The sequence below is a fragment of the Mesocricetus auratus genome, unplaced genomic scaffold (assembly GCF_017639785.1).
Source record: "Mesocricetus auratus isolate SY011 unplaced genomic scaffold, BCM_Maur_2.0 Super-Scaffold_100007, whole genome shotgun sequence".
In the NCBI taxonomy this organism is placed as follows: domain Eukaryota; kingdom Metazoa; phylum Chordata; class Mammalia; order Rodentia; family Cricetidae; genus Mesocricetus; species Mesocricetus auratus.
The window spans coordinates 78,631,823-78,648,256 of record NW_024429191.1 but is presented as its reverse complement, the minus strand read 5'-3'; the positions used below and the strand labels follow the sequence as shown (position 1 = coordinate 78,648,256).

At 51.5% G+C, this 16,434-nt stretch overlaps 1 protein-coding gene across 8 annotated transcripts in view; it reads right to left on the bottom strand.

The window, feature by feature from the left end:
- Positions 1-3,872: 3,872 nt before the first annotated feature.
- Atp6v0a1 (ATPase H+ transporting V0 subunit a1) overlaps positions 3,873-16,434 on the bottom strand; it is a 53,918-nt gene continuing 41,356 nt past the window's right edge. For all 8 annotated transcript variants that reach the window (XM_040749721.1, XM_040749723.1, XM_040749725.1 and 5 more), the window contains 3 exons: positions 11,200-11,317; positions 10,634-10,805; positions 3,873-5,351 (listed from right to left, as the gene is read on the bottom strand). In XM_040749721.1, the coding sequence (XP_040605655.1) occupies positions 5,258-5,351; positions 10,634-10,805; positions 11,200-11,317 (384 nt within the window). In that variant the 3' untranslated portion in view covers positions 3,873-5,257. The remainder of the gene's footprint in view (positions 5,352-10,633; positions 10,806-11,199; positions 11,318-16,434) is intronic.

The following is a 16,434-nucleotide window of genomic DNA, read 5'->3' as shown; positions in this document are numbered from 1 at the left end:
GCCTCTGTTCTGTTCTCTCCTCCTCCTCCTCTCCCCCTCCTCCTCCCTCTTCCCCTCCTCCTCCTCCCCCTCCCCCTCTGGACAGTATTTCTTTGTGTAGCCCTGGATGTTCTTGAACTCAGAGATCCACCACCTCCTTGTAGTGTGTGACAGGCATTCTTACTCTTTCACTAATGTGTGAAGTAAGCTGTCTGGGGTCTTGGCTTGCTGCTCCATCTCTCTGTTTTCATTTGTCTTTGACCACCCTTTCCCTCTGCTTACACACTCCAGAATAACCCAGATTCTTTATGCCCTGTCATTCTTGCCTGAAAGGTCAGATTCGACCCTAGCCACTTGGTGTGAAGGCATGAGACTTTCCCCGTGTGACCACCAGGGGGCAGCCTACAGCCAGCACATGACGGGTAGATTGGGAGCGGCCCCTGCAGGTGGGTCGTTGCTTGTACAGCAGGGCAGAGGCTACGGGGAAGCTCTGCCATGCAGTAACTTCTACATCGTGGGGGGAGGGGCGCACACGACACGGACGGACGGGGATGGGGGACCGGGTGATGGTGGTGGGGAGCAGCCGGTTCCATCTTATGAAGGCAGCGACGGAATTATTCCCATTTCTGTGACGCTGACCCGCAGCCGCCCTCTCTGTGAGGTTGGTTCTAGGACCTCAGGATCAGGCTATTCTTTGGACAGGGCGCAGACTCTCAGCAGATGAACCCGAAAGGGCACAATGTAACCTGTTCCTCACCCATAACTTCCCAGCCCACGGCCGGGTCAACACATCTTCAGGGGGCTGGAGGAAACCCGAAGCTTCTGGATTCTAGCTAAGGACTCCTGGGTTCTGCTTTCTCCCCAGTTCCCATCAGCCAGACCTGGGAGGCATTTCTTTTGTTCTTTTCTTGTTTTGTTTTTCAAAACAGGGTTTCTCTGTGTAGCTTTGGAACCTGTCCTGGAACTTGCTCTGTAGACCAGGCTGGTCTCGAACTCACAAGAGATCCGCCTGCCTCTGCCTCCCGAGGTGTACGCCACCACTGCCCAGCAAAGGAAGCATTTCTTTCCAAAGTCTTAGCCCCACTGTCCTCCTGCTTTATTCAGATTATATACTGGTGGTGGTTTGAGGGAGAAATGTCACCCATAGACTTACGTGTTTTAACACTTGGTCCCTGGCTAGTGGCTAGTGTCATTGTTTGGGGATGTTATAGAACCTTCAGGAGAGCCGTTTCTCAATCTGTGGGTCGTGATGGACAACCCTTTCACAAAAGTCACCTGAGACCATTGGAAAACATATTTTTACATTATGATTAATAACAGTAGCAAACTTGAAATAATTAAGTAGCAATGGAGATATTTTTATGATGGGAGGATGGGAGGGAGAGGGAACTGGGATTGATTTGTAAAATAAGAAAGTTCTAAATTAAATAAAAATTTATAAAAATATTTTGTGGTTGGGGGTCAGACACCATGAGGAACTGTATTAAAGGGCAGCATTAGGAAGGTTGAGAGCCACTGCTTTAGGAGGTGGGAGAGGTTACAGCCTCATCTCGCCTCTAGTTTGCCTTCTTAGCTTTCTGGTTGTGGTTAAAGATGTGATCTCTCAACTTCCTGTTCTGGCCACCTGCTGCCATGCCTCCTACCATTATGTAGCCAAAACAAAAAAAATTTTTTTCAAGACAGTGTTTCTCTATGTAGTCTTTGCTGTGCTGGAACTCACTCTGTAGAAAGGCTAGCCTTGGATTCCCAGAGATCAGACTGCCATTGCTTTCTGCGTGCTGGGATTAAAGGTGTGTGCCACCTCTGCCTGGCTTACGTTTTATTCTAAATTTTAAACTATTTTTACTATCATCGTTGTGTGTGTATGATGGGGTGTAGGGGGTGGATGGTGGAGGTCAGAAGACAACTTCCTAGGGTTCTCCTCTCCTTTCAACTTTATATGGGACCCGGGGGTCTAACTCAGGCCATTAGGCTATTGTGGTAAGCATTTTTACCTGCTGAGCCTTCTCACCAGATTTTTACATTTTTTGACAGTCTCTCATGTACCCCAGACTGGCTTCAAACTCACTATGTAGCCAAAGGGGAGGGTGGCCTTCATCTTCTGCTCCTTGTGGCTCCAACTCCAAGTACCAGGACTATAGGGATGTGGGGCTCCCACCTTTCCCCTTTTTTAAAGAAAGGGAAGGAAAGCAAGCTTCCCTCTTTACAAAGTGAGGCTTCTGTGGGGAATGGTGTGTAGGCTGGAGAAGCAGCAGACAGGAAAATCCGCGACAGTGTTCCCTTAGCCCCGACACACACTCCTTGGAGACAGCTATCTCCGAGCCTTTGCCTTCTCCTTGACAGTCTCAGGGTCTTTTACCCTTTCCTTGAATGGCACAGCTCACGCTGACTGGGTATCAGGCTATGACCTTTCTTCTATTTCCAGGCGCTTTGATTCTGGCTTTCGATACACGAAAGCTTGCCAAGGGTTTGAAGGCTAACATCTGCATTTTTATCTTGTTACTCACTTGGGAGACTCACTGGCTCGCTTGAAGGCCACTGGAGTTTTAGTGTTAACTCTTCCACTGAGGTCTCTGATCCACTTTTAATTCATTTTTAGGTGGTTAAGGCATGATCTAGCTATATGGCACATGCTGGTTTCAAACTTAAGATCCTTCCATTCCAGGCTCTTGAGTGCTGGACTCACAGGCCCAGGCTCGGTGTTTGAGTTCATTCTTGTTATGGTCAGAGAGCATTCCAAATGTGTTGGAGGTGGATACTCAGCTGTATAAGCACTAGCTAATGAACACAAAGAAGTTTGTGGTGTGTTTTGGAAACTGGGCCTCATGTAGTTGAGGTTGGTCTCAAACTTTCAATCCTGCATTCACCCCCAGAGTGTTGGGATTATAGGCATATAGTGTCATGCCCAGTTCTCTCTTCATAGAATTACCTTGGCCTCCTTGTCTAAAATTCACTAACTGTAAATTAGGATTTAATCCTGAATTCTCAACTCTGCTAGTCTAATCAGGCCTCCCTTTTGACTAGGTAAAAGCATGAGGTTAAGAGTTCATCAGCAGAGTTGCCTTGAGGCCTTTTATTTGAAGAGCCATCTGGAGTTGGGGAGCGCTGCTCCCTGGTAAGTGTCCTGTTGGCTGAGAGAGAGGGGTTTAGGCTAGGGTGGGAGAAGATGGAATGAAGTCTGGCAGTGGTGGCGCACACCTTTAATCCCGGAAAGCAGAGGCCAGCCTGGTCTACAAAGTGAGTTCCAGGACAGCCAGGACTGATACACAAAGAAACTCTGTCTCAAAAAACCAAAAAAAAAAAAGTGGAATGAACAGGATGTCCCAGCCTCTCCCTGGCCCTCAGGAGAAGCAGGTGTTACATTCCTGCCTGCCTGTGTGCGTGTGCTTGTGTGATATGCAGAGAAAGAATGTGTATGTTTCAGAGAAGGGAAGTGCCCTCCCCCAGCGTCTCCCTGCAGTCGCCTGCCTACTTCAGCACCTCATACTCTGCAGCTGCCCTGAAACTCTGCCAAGCCTCCACTTACACCAAGGCCGAAGGCACCAGGGCTCAAAATAGCCAGGCGATGGAGCCCTGGAGAAGACACAGGACAGGAGTGGGGGAGACACCCCGTCCCCTTGCGGCTGGGCAGCACAGCCAAGGGAAGGGAGATAAAGGCTGCCCGAGCCCTGCAAAGCTAACTTGGCTCCCAGGGATGGGAAGGCGCCTGGGAAACTCGAGATAAGGTGCTAATTTCACAAACTAAGTGTCCAGCCAGGACCATGGCAACTGTGGCCTCGGATCAGGAGGAAAAGCAGAAATGCTGGCAGGAGGAAGAGGTGTGGGCACCAGGCGGGCTCAAGCGGGCTGATCTGGAGTGACGAGGGCTGTGCACTCAAGACAGGCAGCTTGTGTGAGAGGCATACACGCTTTATTCAGCACGAGAATGTCTGAACAGAAGGCTTTGAGCAGCGCCCCTGACAAAGAGCTCGGCTTCAGGCCTCACTGTAAACAGAGCAAAGGTCTTCATGTAAACTGGACACAAAAGGAGAGGGTTCAGGGCAAGGTCACAGCGGGCCAGCCCCGCCTGGGCGAGTGTGCGAGCAGCTCTCTGGGTGCCAGGGTGGGAGGAGGGGATGGGCCTTGCTGATTTAGTGTTACCTACCAGAGAAGGCAGTGGGTGAGGGGAGGGGGTGCAGCCAGGGCTGCCGGGTCAGCACATGATTAGAAGGGTCTGAGATCCACAGCCAGGAGTACCCAACGTGGGTGACAGGGGCTTGGCAGGCCTGCACAGCGCTCACCACACCTGTGTCAGCAGCCTACTGGTCAGCCACCTCCAATTAGCAAATTGTAAATGACACTGACCTTTCCTGCCAAGGATACCACTCCTGAAACCTGGGTCAGTGTGGGAGCTGGGGAGGGACTATTAGTGGGCAGATCAAGGCAGGCCTGCCGGCAGAACCAACCTTACTGACCACAGCCTTAGGACATCATGATCAGGACGGGGAAGGGCTCAGGGATGCACCAGGAGAGAGCCAATTTTAACCTCTGCCCTGGGATGTAGTGTTGGGCAAGGCCCATTCATGCAGACTGGGTGGAAGGTAATCTAAGGTCGGGAAACCCTGTGCACAAGCTGGTTAGACTTTCCCCTTCCCAGGGATGCTATGCTGGGCCAACAGGGCTGGAGAGGAAGGTGTTTAGGTGGTGCTGGTTATCCTGGGACCTATGGGGTGACAAGGATAAGATGGCCCAGGTGGGACCATCTGAATTCCCTGTTAATACTAACTGGAGAGGGGTGGGCAAAGGGACAAGAGCATCTTCCTAACTGTCCCTGCTAACTGGATTGGGATATGTTCCATAAACCACGTCCCCCACTAGGAGAAAACCAGTTCTGACCCTCCTCCAAGGTGTGACCAAGAACACCGGCCTGAAGAGGGACCCCTTCCATTCTCAGGGCTCTGTACCCCATGTGGCTATGCCGGCTGGCTTACCAGCAGGGAGTAGAATAGGACCGTCTGTCCGGAGGCCGGGAGGCCAAGACTGGTGCTGTCGGGATGGACATTATCAGGCACAGCCATCCAAGTCTCGCCAGGAAATCTACATTACACACAAGGCTTGGGGTAGAGACCCAGGGAAAATCAGCACCTACCTAAATGACTCATGGCTGGGATGGGGTGGCAGGGGTGACACAAGCGCCCTGGTGTCCAGGGATCACAACCAACAGGAAAAAGGAACACAGACAGTCGCTATGGAGGCAAGCAGGAGAGCTGCTCTGGGCGTGCGCCCTGCTGCTGAGGACTCACTCATCAAACTTCCCCTCCCGAATATGCTCAAAGGAGAAGGGGAAGAACTTGAAACCGGCCCCGGTATAGAATTTATTCTGGAACTCCACCCTGGAAAGAAGAAGAGTAAAGTCACTATTTTCCAGGGAAAATAAGATAGGGCTGAGTGTAGTGGCGCATGCTTTACCCCAGCACGGGGACACAAGGCAGGCAGATCTGTGGCCAGCCAGGGCATCATAGTGAGACCCTGACAAGAAAATAAAATGGCTCAGTGGTTAAGAGTACTTGCTGTTCTTGCAGAGGACTGAGTTTAGTTCCCAGCACACACGGGGCTGCTAACAACTGCCTGTAACTCTAGTTCCTGGAGATCTGACACCCTCACTCAGACATATAAAATACTTTAGAAGTATTAGAAGGCTGAAAGTGGTTGGTTCAGAAGAGGAAACTCAGGAAGGGTGAGGGGCTGGGGTGGGATTCTTCTCAAAGCAAAAATATTCTCCAGCCACAAAAACATCTGAGAAAGAATTCTTCTCTGGAGACGAAAAGGAAAAACAGGGCCTTAACTCCCTTCCCAGGCAGATCGGCAGCTATTCCTGCTGGTCTCTTTGGGGCCTTTTCCAACTCACAGGGGCAGGAAGAAGTCAGGAGCAGGCCTGCCTGACTGTTTCCTCCTGTACACTCCCCTGGCTAGCAGCCCAGCAACCAAACCACCACCAAATATGGGCAGAAACACGCATGCTTGATCCAGAAAAAGCCAAGCTTCCCTGGAGCATAGCTTCCACTAGGCACCCTGTGACTCTTGCAAGAACAGGCAGTGGTGGGCTCTAGGGACAAAGGCTTTCAGAAGCATCAAGGCCCGAGACTTGTCTAGCTGCCCAGCTCACCCTTCATCTGTAGTCAGGGTTTCTACCACTCGAGAACAGAGGGTGGGAGGCAGCTAGTGGTACCGCAGAGGTCCCTCCCGGGCCTAGACTCACCCCACGCCCTGTGCTAGCTTTAAGATGCCCCTCTGCAAGTCCCAGACACAGAGCTGGCTCTGGGGGAGGGTGGCTAGGGTCCTGCTCTTTCCCTTCCCTGGGTTTGGAGGGTTCATGTCGGGTAGGCCTCCTTCACGTACATCAGGGTATTCCTGAAGTACATCTCTCCTCTTTATTCTACACCGTATAGCCCAAGATTGCGGTCACAGGGTCCCAACCCAGGCCTCCAGTACTAAGGATGCATTCCAAATGACTCCCTGGCTGGCACACAGACAATTCTAGTTTCCAAACAGGGCAAATGGAGCCCAAGTTTTTCTTATCTGGCTATTGTTTCCACAGTGCTTAGGATGGGAGCCACCATCTTGGGTTTACCTAGAGGTCAGTCAGACTTTAGCTCCCACCCCGACAGTCCCCACTCAAGTTCCCAGTGCAGAGATGGAAACAACTTCCCCGGCCGCCCCCACCCAGGGAAACATGTGCTTCCTGAGAACACATAGAGCAAAGCTGCCTGGCGGGTGAGAGGTGCTGCCCCCTGTGGGCGCGTCAGCGTCTGCTCCGCCTCTGAAGTGCACCCCAGCAGACCGCCTTCCGCTGCCCTTCCAGCTTCAGCTCCTGGCAAAGTCCACCCAGTGAGCCGGGGGCTGCGAGGGCAAACATGAGTACTCCCTATGAGTGCTCCTGCCATGTTCCAGAGCCCTCTTCCTGGGGTTGGCTGAAGGAGGAAGGGGTTATGGTGGGGAGTGGTGGAGGGAGGCAGTTTTAGGAGAGGCTGGGACAGCTGCTTTTCTGGCTTTTCTGGCTCTGCCTCCACTCTTTGGGGACAAACACACATCTCTCTGATGGCTCGGATGTCGTGCAGTGCTGTCTGCCCGGGATTATCTCCCCAGGACTGTTACCGCAGTATCACTCCCCTCCTCACGCTGCTCCCCATTCTGTCTCCTCAGCCATCAACCCACCCGGGAGCACACAGGTGTGAGCATGGACACCATGGACTGTAGGAAGGGGTCCTCGTCCGGGGCTACAGTCGTCACGCCTCATTCTGACGGCCCGTTACAGAAGATCACTGCTTTGTGTCTGACTACGGTGAGCATGAATACCAAGCACACTTTACATGGTGGGTTGGGAGACACAGCCCAGCAGACAGAAATTATGTTCTCAAATGTCACTGGCTTTATGACAGTCAGACTAGTGGTTTATGTTATCAAATCAGATTAAATGTTTTTCTTCTCAACCCCACCAAAAAAAATCCCGCAGAACTTATATTTCAGGGAAACACCAGGGGTGACAAGAAAGGTATGAAGATGCTTGTGTCTGGTGCCAGAAACCAGCAGCACTATCTCCGGCCATTTTGGCAAGGACCCTTCCCACCCCTCGCCAAAGGACAGCTATGCTGAGCTCCCTGCAGCCCTTGGCGCACTTCTGCATTGCGCCAGTAGAGGGTGCACAAGCACCGATTAAACTTTTAAGTGGTGGTGCCACGTCTCAAAAGTGTCAACGCCACCCATCCCTCCAAAGCCAGGATTCTGAAAATTGCATAAGAAGGCTGCCTCTGTCTCCCCTCTTGCTCAATACTTACACTGCACACAGACAAACTGAAGGGAGGCATCTACCTCAAGCCCGCCCCTTGCAGACAGTATCTAGGGGGCATTCAGATGGCAGCACATGCCTCCTTTATGGGGTGCCCGTTCTCTAACCAGCCAGTCTCTCTCTGCAGGGCATCCTACTTTCCCGCCATTGTCTATTACGGTACGTCAGGGGTGTGTAACAGACATCTGGTATGTACATTATTTCCTGTGTTCTCACAGTGACTGCCACGTGGCTATTGTCTTCTCTCTCCACACGAGACACAGCCATGTTCAGACAGCATAGGGTCACCTGGCAGCAGGCAGGGTCAGTTTGTCTCAGAAGCCTGCCTCACATCACTCTCCACTTTCCCACTCCCCTTAGAGAACAGAGGAAGACACGGTCACTTGAAGGCCATAGGTGAGCCCGAGAATGAAGCCATTCACCTGCTAATAAAACATGGCGTCCCCAACTGCATCAGCTCCTGGTGGAAGTGAGAACCAAGGCCAGGCAGCCTCTTCACGCCTGTGCTCCTGCCTGATGGTTCTTAAGCAACCTGCACTGCTCCTTCCCTGCCCAGAATGGGAGGCACCTGGCCTTTAACACTGGCTGCAGTCACAGAGGGGCAGTCGCTTTCCCTCAAGTCCTGAGCTCAGGAGACACAGATGAGAACAGGAAAGCACAGAGGCCAAGAAAAAGTGAGTCACCAGCGGGGCTGGGCACAGACATTCCCTCACTGGAGTGGCTGAGGAAGTGTGCAGGGAGACTGGCTGATAACCTGAGGGGAGGGTGCCGAGCCAGTGGCTGAAAGTGCATGGTTCTCCCAACCTCCCAGGCTTACAGTAAACAAACCGCTGGGTGCCAGGAGAGTCAGCTCAGAGAGAGCAGCTTCCAGTGACCTACTGACAAAGCACAGGCCTCCTAAGGCAGCTTTGGAGGGAGGGTTAATGTCAGCCACAGCCTACCCCTAACACACCTCAATTTTCCCCCATAACTTGGCACAACCAACAGGAGACTCTTAAGACACTTGCAATGGAGCCAGGAGAGAAAGGAGGGGCACAGGCAAGAGACCCCTTAGGGTCCAGGCTGTGCAAAGCTCTGTGGAGCCCAGAGACCACCCATCACTTCATCCAGGTGTTTCTGAGGCAAGGCCAGTGAGTGTGAGCCCTTCAGGGTGTGTGGTGGGAGTGTTCGTGTGGGTCATCTAGAGCCGCTTCCCAGGATGCCAGGCCTGACCCTTCCCTGCAAAGGAGAATGGATACATAAAGGAGTAAATGGAGCCCTGAGGGGAGGAGTTTGAGGCGAAACACGGGCTGCTTGGCTTGTTGTATGACTACATTTCAGGCACATTTGAGAAATAATCACACATAAATTAGTCACTGTTTACCTGAAACGCTACCTAGCTGAGATCTAAATTACAGTTGCTTATCTTGAGTGTGTGTATATGTCTGTGAGTACAAGAGTGGACATGTGGAGGTCAGAAGACAACTTGCAAAAGTTGATTCTTTCCTTCCACCGTGTGGTTCCAAGGGACTGAACTCAGGTCATCAGGCATGGTGGCAAATGCCTTAACACACTGACTCATGTCTCTAGACCTCTCTTGAATTCTTTTCTTCTTTTTTTTTTTGGCTTTGGAGGCTGTCCTGGAACTAGCTCTTATAGACCAGGCTGGTCTTGAACTCACAGAGATCCGCCTGCCTCTGCCTCCTGAGTGATGGTGTGCCACCACCGCCTGGCCTCTCTTGAATTCTTACTTGCTCAACCTGAGAACCCACATTTGAGGTCATAGTCACAGCCCAGCCTCCAGCTCTCTGATTCCTGAGCCAATTCTTCACATAGAGTCACGAAGATTACACGGCGCATTAAGGAGAGCAAACAGTGCACACCTCTACACCGCTATGCTACCTTGGAAAAGCTGTTTTAGTGTACCTAGCATCCTACCAAAGCATTGCACAGTGACACGGTAAAGGGACAAAGTCAGGATAGAGTGTGCTCTAGCAATTCCTGGATGGTGACCAGTCCAGCGCTCTGAAGACAGGAGTCACAGGCCACAAAAAACGCCCTCACACGCAAAACAAACTCCTAGCTGTGTATGGTATTCCTTGACTGTAACCCTAACAGGTGAGAAGTTGAAGCAGGAGAACTGTGAGTTTGAGGCCAGTTTAGGCTATATAGTGAGACCCTACTTAACAAAGAAAACAAGCCAGGCGGTGGTGGTGCACACCTTTGATCCCAGCACTAGGTGTCTGTGAGTTCAAGGCCAGCCTGATCTACAGAGCTAGTTCCAGGACAGCCAGGGCTACACAGAGAAATGCTGTCTTAAAAGCCAAAAACGAATAATCAAAAAAAAAAAAAAAAGAAAAAAAGAAAGGAAACAAGCAAACGACAACACAAAACAAGCGCCATCAGAAGCCACGAGGGGCACGAGAGCAAGCCGCGGGAGCCTTCCCTGGAACCACGAGAAGATGAGCTGGGCTTTCCTTTACCAAGGCTCCATGCCAGGAAAGGTATGTGGGGTGTGGCTGTGAGGAGACAGCAGGCTAGGAGGGGAGTGCGCAGGAGCTGAGTCGCCCCTGGAGCCCACGCCAGGGCAGGGGACGACATTTCTCATAGCTGACGTCTCACCTGTAGAGGGGCTGGGTACCGGTGTTGACTTTGAAAAGTGATTTCAGCAATGACTCCCCCCCAAATCCTTGGCCTGGCTTCCAACTGGGGCACCTTGATACCCTCAACTGAGCTGGAGAGGGCCAGCTTCCATTCAGGACACGCTTCCGGTACAAGAAGCACTGTCCACTCCCTGTGACCAAGGGGGTGGCCTGCTCTACGCTGCCCACCCAAGCCTACTGCACTCACCAGTGTAACCGGAGAGCGTGGAGGAAGGCCGAGAGGCCCTCCATAATCAGCAGGATGGCCACAGTCAGGGTGGCAAAGGCGGTGAAGATGAAAAACAGCGCGAACCCTCCGGCCAGACTCCGAAAATGCAGGCCGATGTGGATCACCATGGTCCAAAGTACTTCTGAGAGCTCTGGGGAAGGGGGAGACACACAGGTGCAGGTGAGGAGGGCTGGACACTTTCATTTTACTCTGCCACCATTTACCTGGAGAGTTCCCTGAAAACTGTATCTCTGGCCCTGGCTGTCCTAAAACTCATCCTGTAGTCCAGGCCTGCCTCCGCCTCCAGAGTGCCGGGATTAAAGGTGTGCACCAGTGCTGCCCATTGAAAACTGTGCTCCTGCAGTTTGGGCAGCATCGCCCCAAACAGCTAACCCGAGTAAGAGTGAACACGCCTTATCTGCACTCACTCTTGGATTCGGGAGCTGAACCGACTCCAGAAACTTCATGGGCTTCCATGCTGGGGAAGCCCCCGTTAATCTAAAGGAGTTGGGGGCTGGGGTGGGGCCTGGAGAGAGCACACTCACGTGCATGGGCAAGGCTGAGGGCCCATAGTCGCAGGTAGGAGGCAGTGTTGGAGATGCAGCCCAGGCAGTACTCGATGGTGTGGATGGCCTGGTGAACCATGGTGTCCGCAAAGTCAAACTGGCATGGGAGGAAACCACAGAGGAGATATCAGGCAAGGAGGGGAGTGCGCAGGAGTTGAATCACCCCTGGAGCCCTTGCTAGGGCAGGGGACTACATTTCTCATAGCTGACAGCTCACCTGTAGAGGGGCTGGGTACCAGTGTTGACTTTGAAAACAGATTCCTGACTTCCAACTAGGGCACCCTAGTACCTCTCAATACACTATACTGTATCTTTTTTTTTTTTTTTTTTTTTTAACAGTTTCACTATGTAGTTGCAGGCTGGTCCTGAATTTGGAACCCTACATCCTACTTCTTGTGCTGGCTTTGCAGTGTGTGCCACTGCATCAGGAAATGCCTATCTTTTTATTTTTATTTTGTGTGCTCTTTCTTAAAGACATATTTTATTTATTTATTGGTTTCTCGAGACAAGGTTTCTCCATGTAGACCTGGCTGTCCTGGAACCCACTCTGTAGACCATGCTAGCGTTGAACTTAGAGATCCTCCTGCCTCTGCCTTCTGAGTGTTGTGATTAAAGGCGTGCGCCACCACTGACCCGCCAGACTTATTATCAGTGTCTTTCCTGAATGCATATCTGTGCACCATACGCACGCAGTGCTCACAGAGGCCAGCAGAGGGCATTAGATCCCCTGGAACAGGAGTTAGTAGTCTGTGAGCCTCCATGTGGGTGCTAGGAGTTGAATTCGGGTCCTCTGGAAGAGCAGTCAGTCTCTTGATCAGTGGAATATCTTTCTGGTCCTATATCATGTATGAACTCAGGACCTCTGGAAGAGCAGCCAGTCTCTTGATCAGTGGAATATCTTTCTGGTCCTATATCATGTATGAACTCAGGACCTCTGGAAGAGCAGTCAGTCTCTTGATCAGTGGAATATCTTTTTGGTCCTATATCATGAATGAACTCAAGACCTCTGGAAGAGCAGTCAGTCTCTTGATCAGTGGAATATCTTTCTGGTCCTATATCATGAATGAACTCAGGACCTCTGGAAGAGCAGTCAGTGCTCTTAACCTCTGAGCCATCTCTCCAGCCCCAGCACATACTATATGAGACTCTTTTCAACAATTTTTTTCTCACCCTGATGGGATCTGATCTCTACAGTGGGGTAGGCTGAGTCAAGAACGATTATTATTATCTTATTATTTTCCTGTCGCTGTGATTAAATACTCCAATAAAAGCGACTTAGGGGGGCTGGAGAGATGACTCGGAGGTTAAGAGCACTGGCTGCTCTTCCAGAGGACTGGGTTTAATTCCCAGCACCCACATGGCAGCTCATAACTGCCTGTAATTCTAGTTCTAGAGGACTTGACATTTTCATAGAGACATTCATGCAGCCAAACAAACACCAATGCATATAAAAATAAACTTAAAAAAGTGACTTAGGGGAGAAGGGTTTATTGGCTCACAGCTCAGGGTGTGGCTATCATGTTGGGGAAGCCAAGGCAGCAGGCACGTAAAGCAGCTGGTCACATCCACAGCCAAGCAGCAGAGAGCAATGGATGCACGTGCTGTTTTCCTTTTCTTCAGTTCAGGACCCCAAGCCCAGGGAATGGTGCCACCTGCTTTTAAGCTGTGTCTTTCCACTCCAGTTAGCCCAACAGTGATAACCTCTCGGACATGGCGAGAGCCCTGTCTCAGGTGACTCGAGATTTTGCAAGCTGAATTTAACTATCAGGTGTACTCAGCCTAGATCCCACCTGTACTGGAGGCTGTGAGGACCTGCCGGTGGCCTTGGCACAGCGGAGCCGTGCCTTACATTGGAGCACCCATGCTTGGAATATGGCAAGGGCAGGCAGGGAGCTCCCAGGCTTCACTGACGGGCAGGAAGCTACTTGCACACTGAGCTCTGCAGCCTCCTTATTTACTCTTTCTAGCCTTTTGAGACCTAGATCACTTCCTTCTTCTGTGACTTCTGAAAAGATCACCTAGGGAAATTTTGCCAACCGTCCACAAATCCCCACATGAAGAGCTACTCGGGAAATACTGTAAGTGTAGCTGGCATGGTGGCTCATGCTGTAATCCCCACACTGAGGAGGCTGAGGTGGTAAGACCACGAGCTTGAGGGCAGCCTGGACAGCATAATGAGACCCTGTCTCCAAAAAACTACAACAAAACACTGTACCAGGAGCTAGGGATGGAGCTCAGGGGAAGCACTTGCTGGAGTAGCCTAGGTTCAGTAGGTAGAGCTCCAGGTCTGGGAGAAATTCTCCAGTTACCTTTCAGGAGCAGTTTTCTGAACTTGGTATGTTCTAGAAGGCTCTGGTGGAGAAATCAAATGTCCACCAAAGAGCAGGCCATAGTTTTCTTTGTGAGATTACTCCTCAAGTCCAGCACAGGATCACCAGCTCCAGGCCCCAAGGCTCCGTCAGCTTCCCATATCCTCATGTCTTAGTCTGTCTCATGCTATAGTTTCTTTTCTTTTTCTTTCTTTTTTGCTTTTTGCTTTTTTTGAGGCAGGGTTTCTCTGTGGCTTTGGAGGCTGTCCTGGAACTAGCTCTTGTAGACCAGGCTGGTCTCGAACTCACAGAAATCCGCCTGCCTCTGCCTTCCGAGTGCTGGGATTAAAGATGTGCACCACCAATGCCCGGCATGCTATAGTTTCTATACTGTATTGGGGGCTGGGCTGGCAAGTCATCAGAGTAGGGCCAGTAGGAAGAGGGGCCACTTCCAGCAAGCCACCTTGGGGAAACACCTCACTTCCAGTCATCTCTGTCTAACCTGTGACTTTCTGGGCTTTTCTCTCTGTAAGTGAAGAGCCCTTGTTTTGTGATCCAGAGCTACCTCAGTCCGGCACTGCTAAAAGAACACTAGCCCGCCCCGGCTGCATGAAGTAATATGGGGAAGGAAGTCCTGGTCTTTATCCTGGGCTCAGCGAAAGTATAGGGCTTCCCATGTTTCATTCCACCCAACTTTCTCTCATTAAAAAAGGAGAGCCACAGCTGGGCGTTGGTGACGCACGCCTTTAATCCCAGCACTTGGGAGGCAGAGGCAGGCGGATCTCTGTGAGTTCGAGGCCAGCCTGGTCTACAAAGTGAGTTCCAGGACAGGCTCCAAAGCCACAGAGCTGTCTCGAAAAACCAAAAAAAAAAAAAAAAAAAAAAAAAAAAAAAGGGAGAGCCACAATCAGGACACACTATGTGAGCAAAAGGGCATTTTCAGTAAGACGGAAAAAAATAAAATAAGGAGCACCAGGTACAGTTGTGGAGGCCTGTGATTCTAGCAGAGGCAGGATGGTGAAGAGCTCAAGGCATCCTTGGCTACATAGTGAGTTCTAGGCTAGCCTGGGCTATAGGAGACACTATGCCCATCCCAATGGAAAGGAGAGAAGGGGTAAACCTTCACTTCCAGGCATTACCTCTGCTCTCTGTTCCTTCCTTCACATCTCCCTGGGAATGTCTTCTCAGGACTGAGGGAGAAATGCAGGGCAGCTCTTGGAAGGGGCCTGCCATTCATCACAGCCCGGGCGTGTGTGATGTGACGGCCAGTCACTCACACCCTGCCTCCCTTCTGCGTTCTCTCTCAGCTTCTGTCTGGGCAGTCTGCTCTTCACCTTGGCTTTCCCCCTTTCTCCTCCAGAGTGGCTTTTCTAAGATGGCTACATCACCCCCAGTGGTTAAAGCTAACACACACCGTGTCCTGGCTGTCTTTTGTGCTGTCTGTCACCGGGCTGCTCCCTTCCTCCCTGAGATATTTCTTGTCTCTTGGTCTCCCTTCTGCTGACATTCCTTCCTCTGCACCGCTACCATTCCAAGACGCCCGGAGTCACAGTCTCACCCCTAAGTCTTTTCTGTAGGACTGACACAGGCTCACTGGGCACCTGGGAGTGACTCTCACCTCGTGTCTGTGCTGCCCGTCCTCGGTTGGCTATGCTGTGTCTCCTGACACGCCACAGGCCTCAGACTCAACCTCACTGAATGAAACACAGCAGCCTGTGCTCCGGTCCCACCAACACCCTGCTCACTGTCCCCTACCCATGCCAGAGCCTTCCCTTCCAGCTCACTCTACCGCCCCTTCCTGAACTATCACACTACAGGGTGTCCTTGCCTCCCAGTGTCATCTATGTCTCTACCACAGGGCTCCAGCGGTGCCCGTGCACCTCAGCTTCACTACTCTGATGGCTCCTTGTTGCCAAAACAAGGCAACAACTACTGCCGCCCTCTGCCAACCCCTCGTCTCATGAGTTCCCTAACTCCCACATCAGCCCTAGCAAAGCTGAACCATTGCCGAGCATGGGCTCGGCCTTCATCTCCTTCATGCTGGAGATGCAGTGGGTCTGGTCCTTTTCCTCGCTCCCTGCCTCCAGACACCCCTGCTTGGCCAGCCTCAGCTCAGGAGGAGGAAGCTAAAGGAATCCTGTCTGGCACTCTTTCCAGTTTCTCCCCAGTGCCCGTCAGGTGCCCTCTCTGCTCCCACAGCATCCTGGCCACACATCCATCATGGTGTCTGTCTCCAGACTGTCTCCCTACCTTGTCTGGAAGATCCTTAAAGGCAAGAGCTAGTTTTCGTCTCTCCGTTTCTATAGCACGAAACACAGTGCTGACACGCAATGTGACTGCACAGATAGGAGGGCGAGTGTGACTGAGCTGATGAGGGCAGCTGGTAAGAAGACACAGCAGGGGAGGGGCCGCTGACCCTTGGTGAATGGCACAGCTTCAAAGACTTCCCAGATGTCAACAGCCTGGGTCTGGTTTGGACCTGACTAAGTGTCTCCTAGGACTAGGGCACAATTGTCTTGCCTGGAATAAACACGTGTTTACATCCAAGCAATGTAGGGAATTATAGAAATAGGCTACACTATTAAGAATCTGTTTTGTTTGAAATCATTACACAAATGTCAGGTAGCTAAACTTGTGGACAATCAACACTGGACAAAGAAGCCAGGGGGAGATAATTCCGTGAGTGTGATCGGTGGTAGGGAGTGGATAGACTACACCACAGTCTGTCTTCTTGACTGCCCACCTCCCAGGGACATGGCTGTAAATGAGGACATTGGCACTAGAACATTCTGCCGATGATGAAGGTACTGGTACATAAGGAGGTAGACATTTGGAAAGCAGTGTTGTTGGAGGTGGTGATACTAGGAGAGGGCCAGGCTCCTTAGCAACATGGAATCCCATTCAT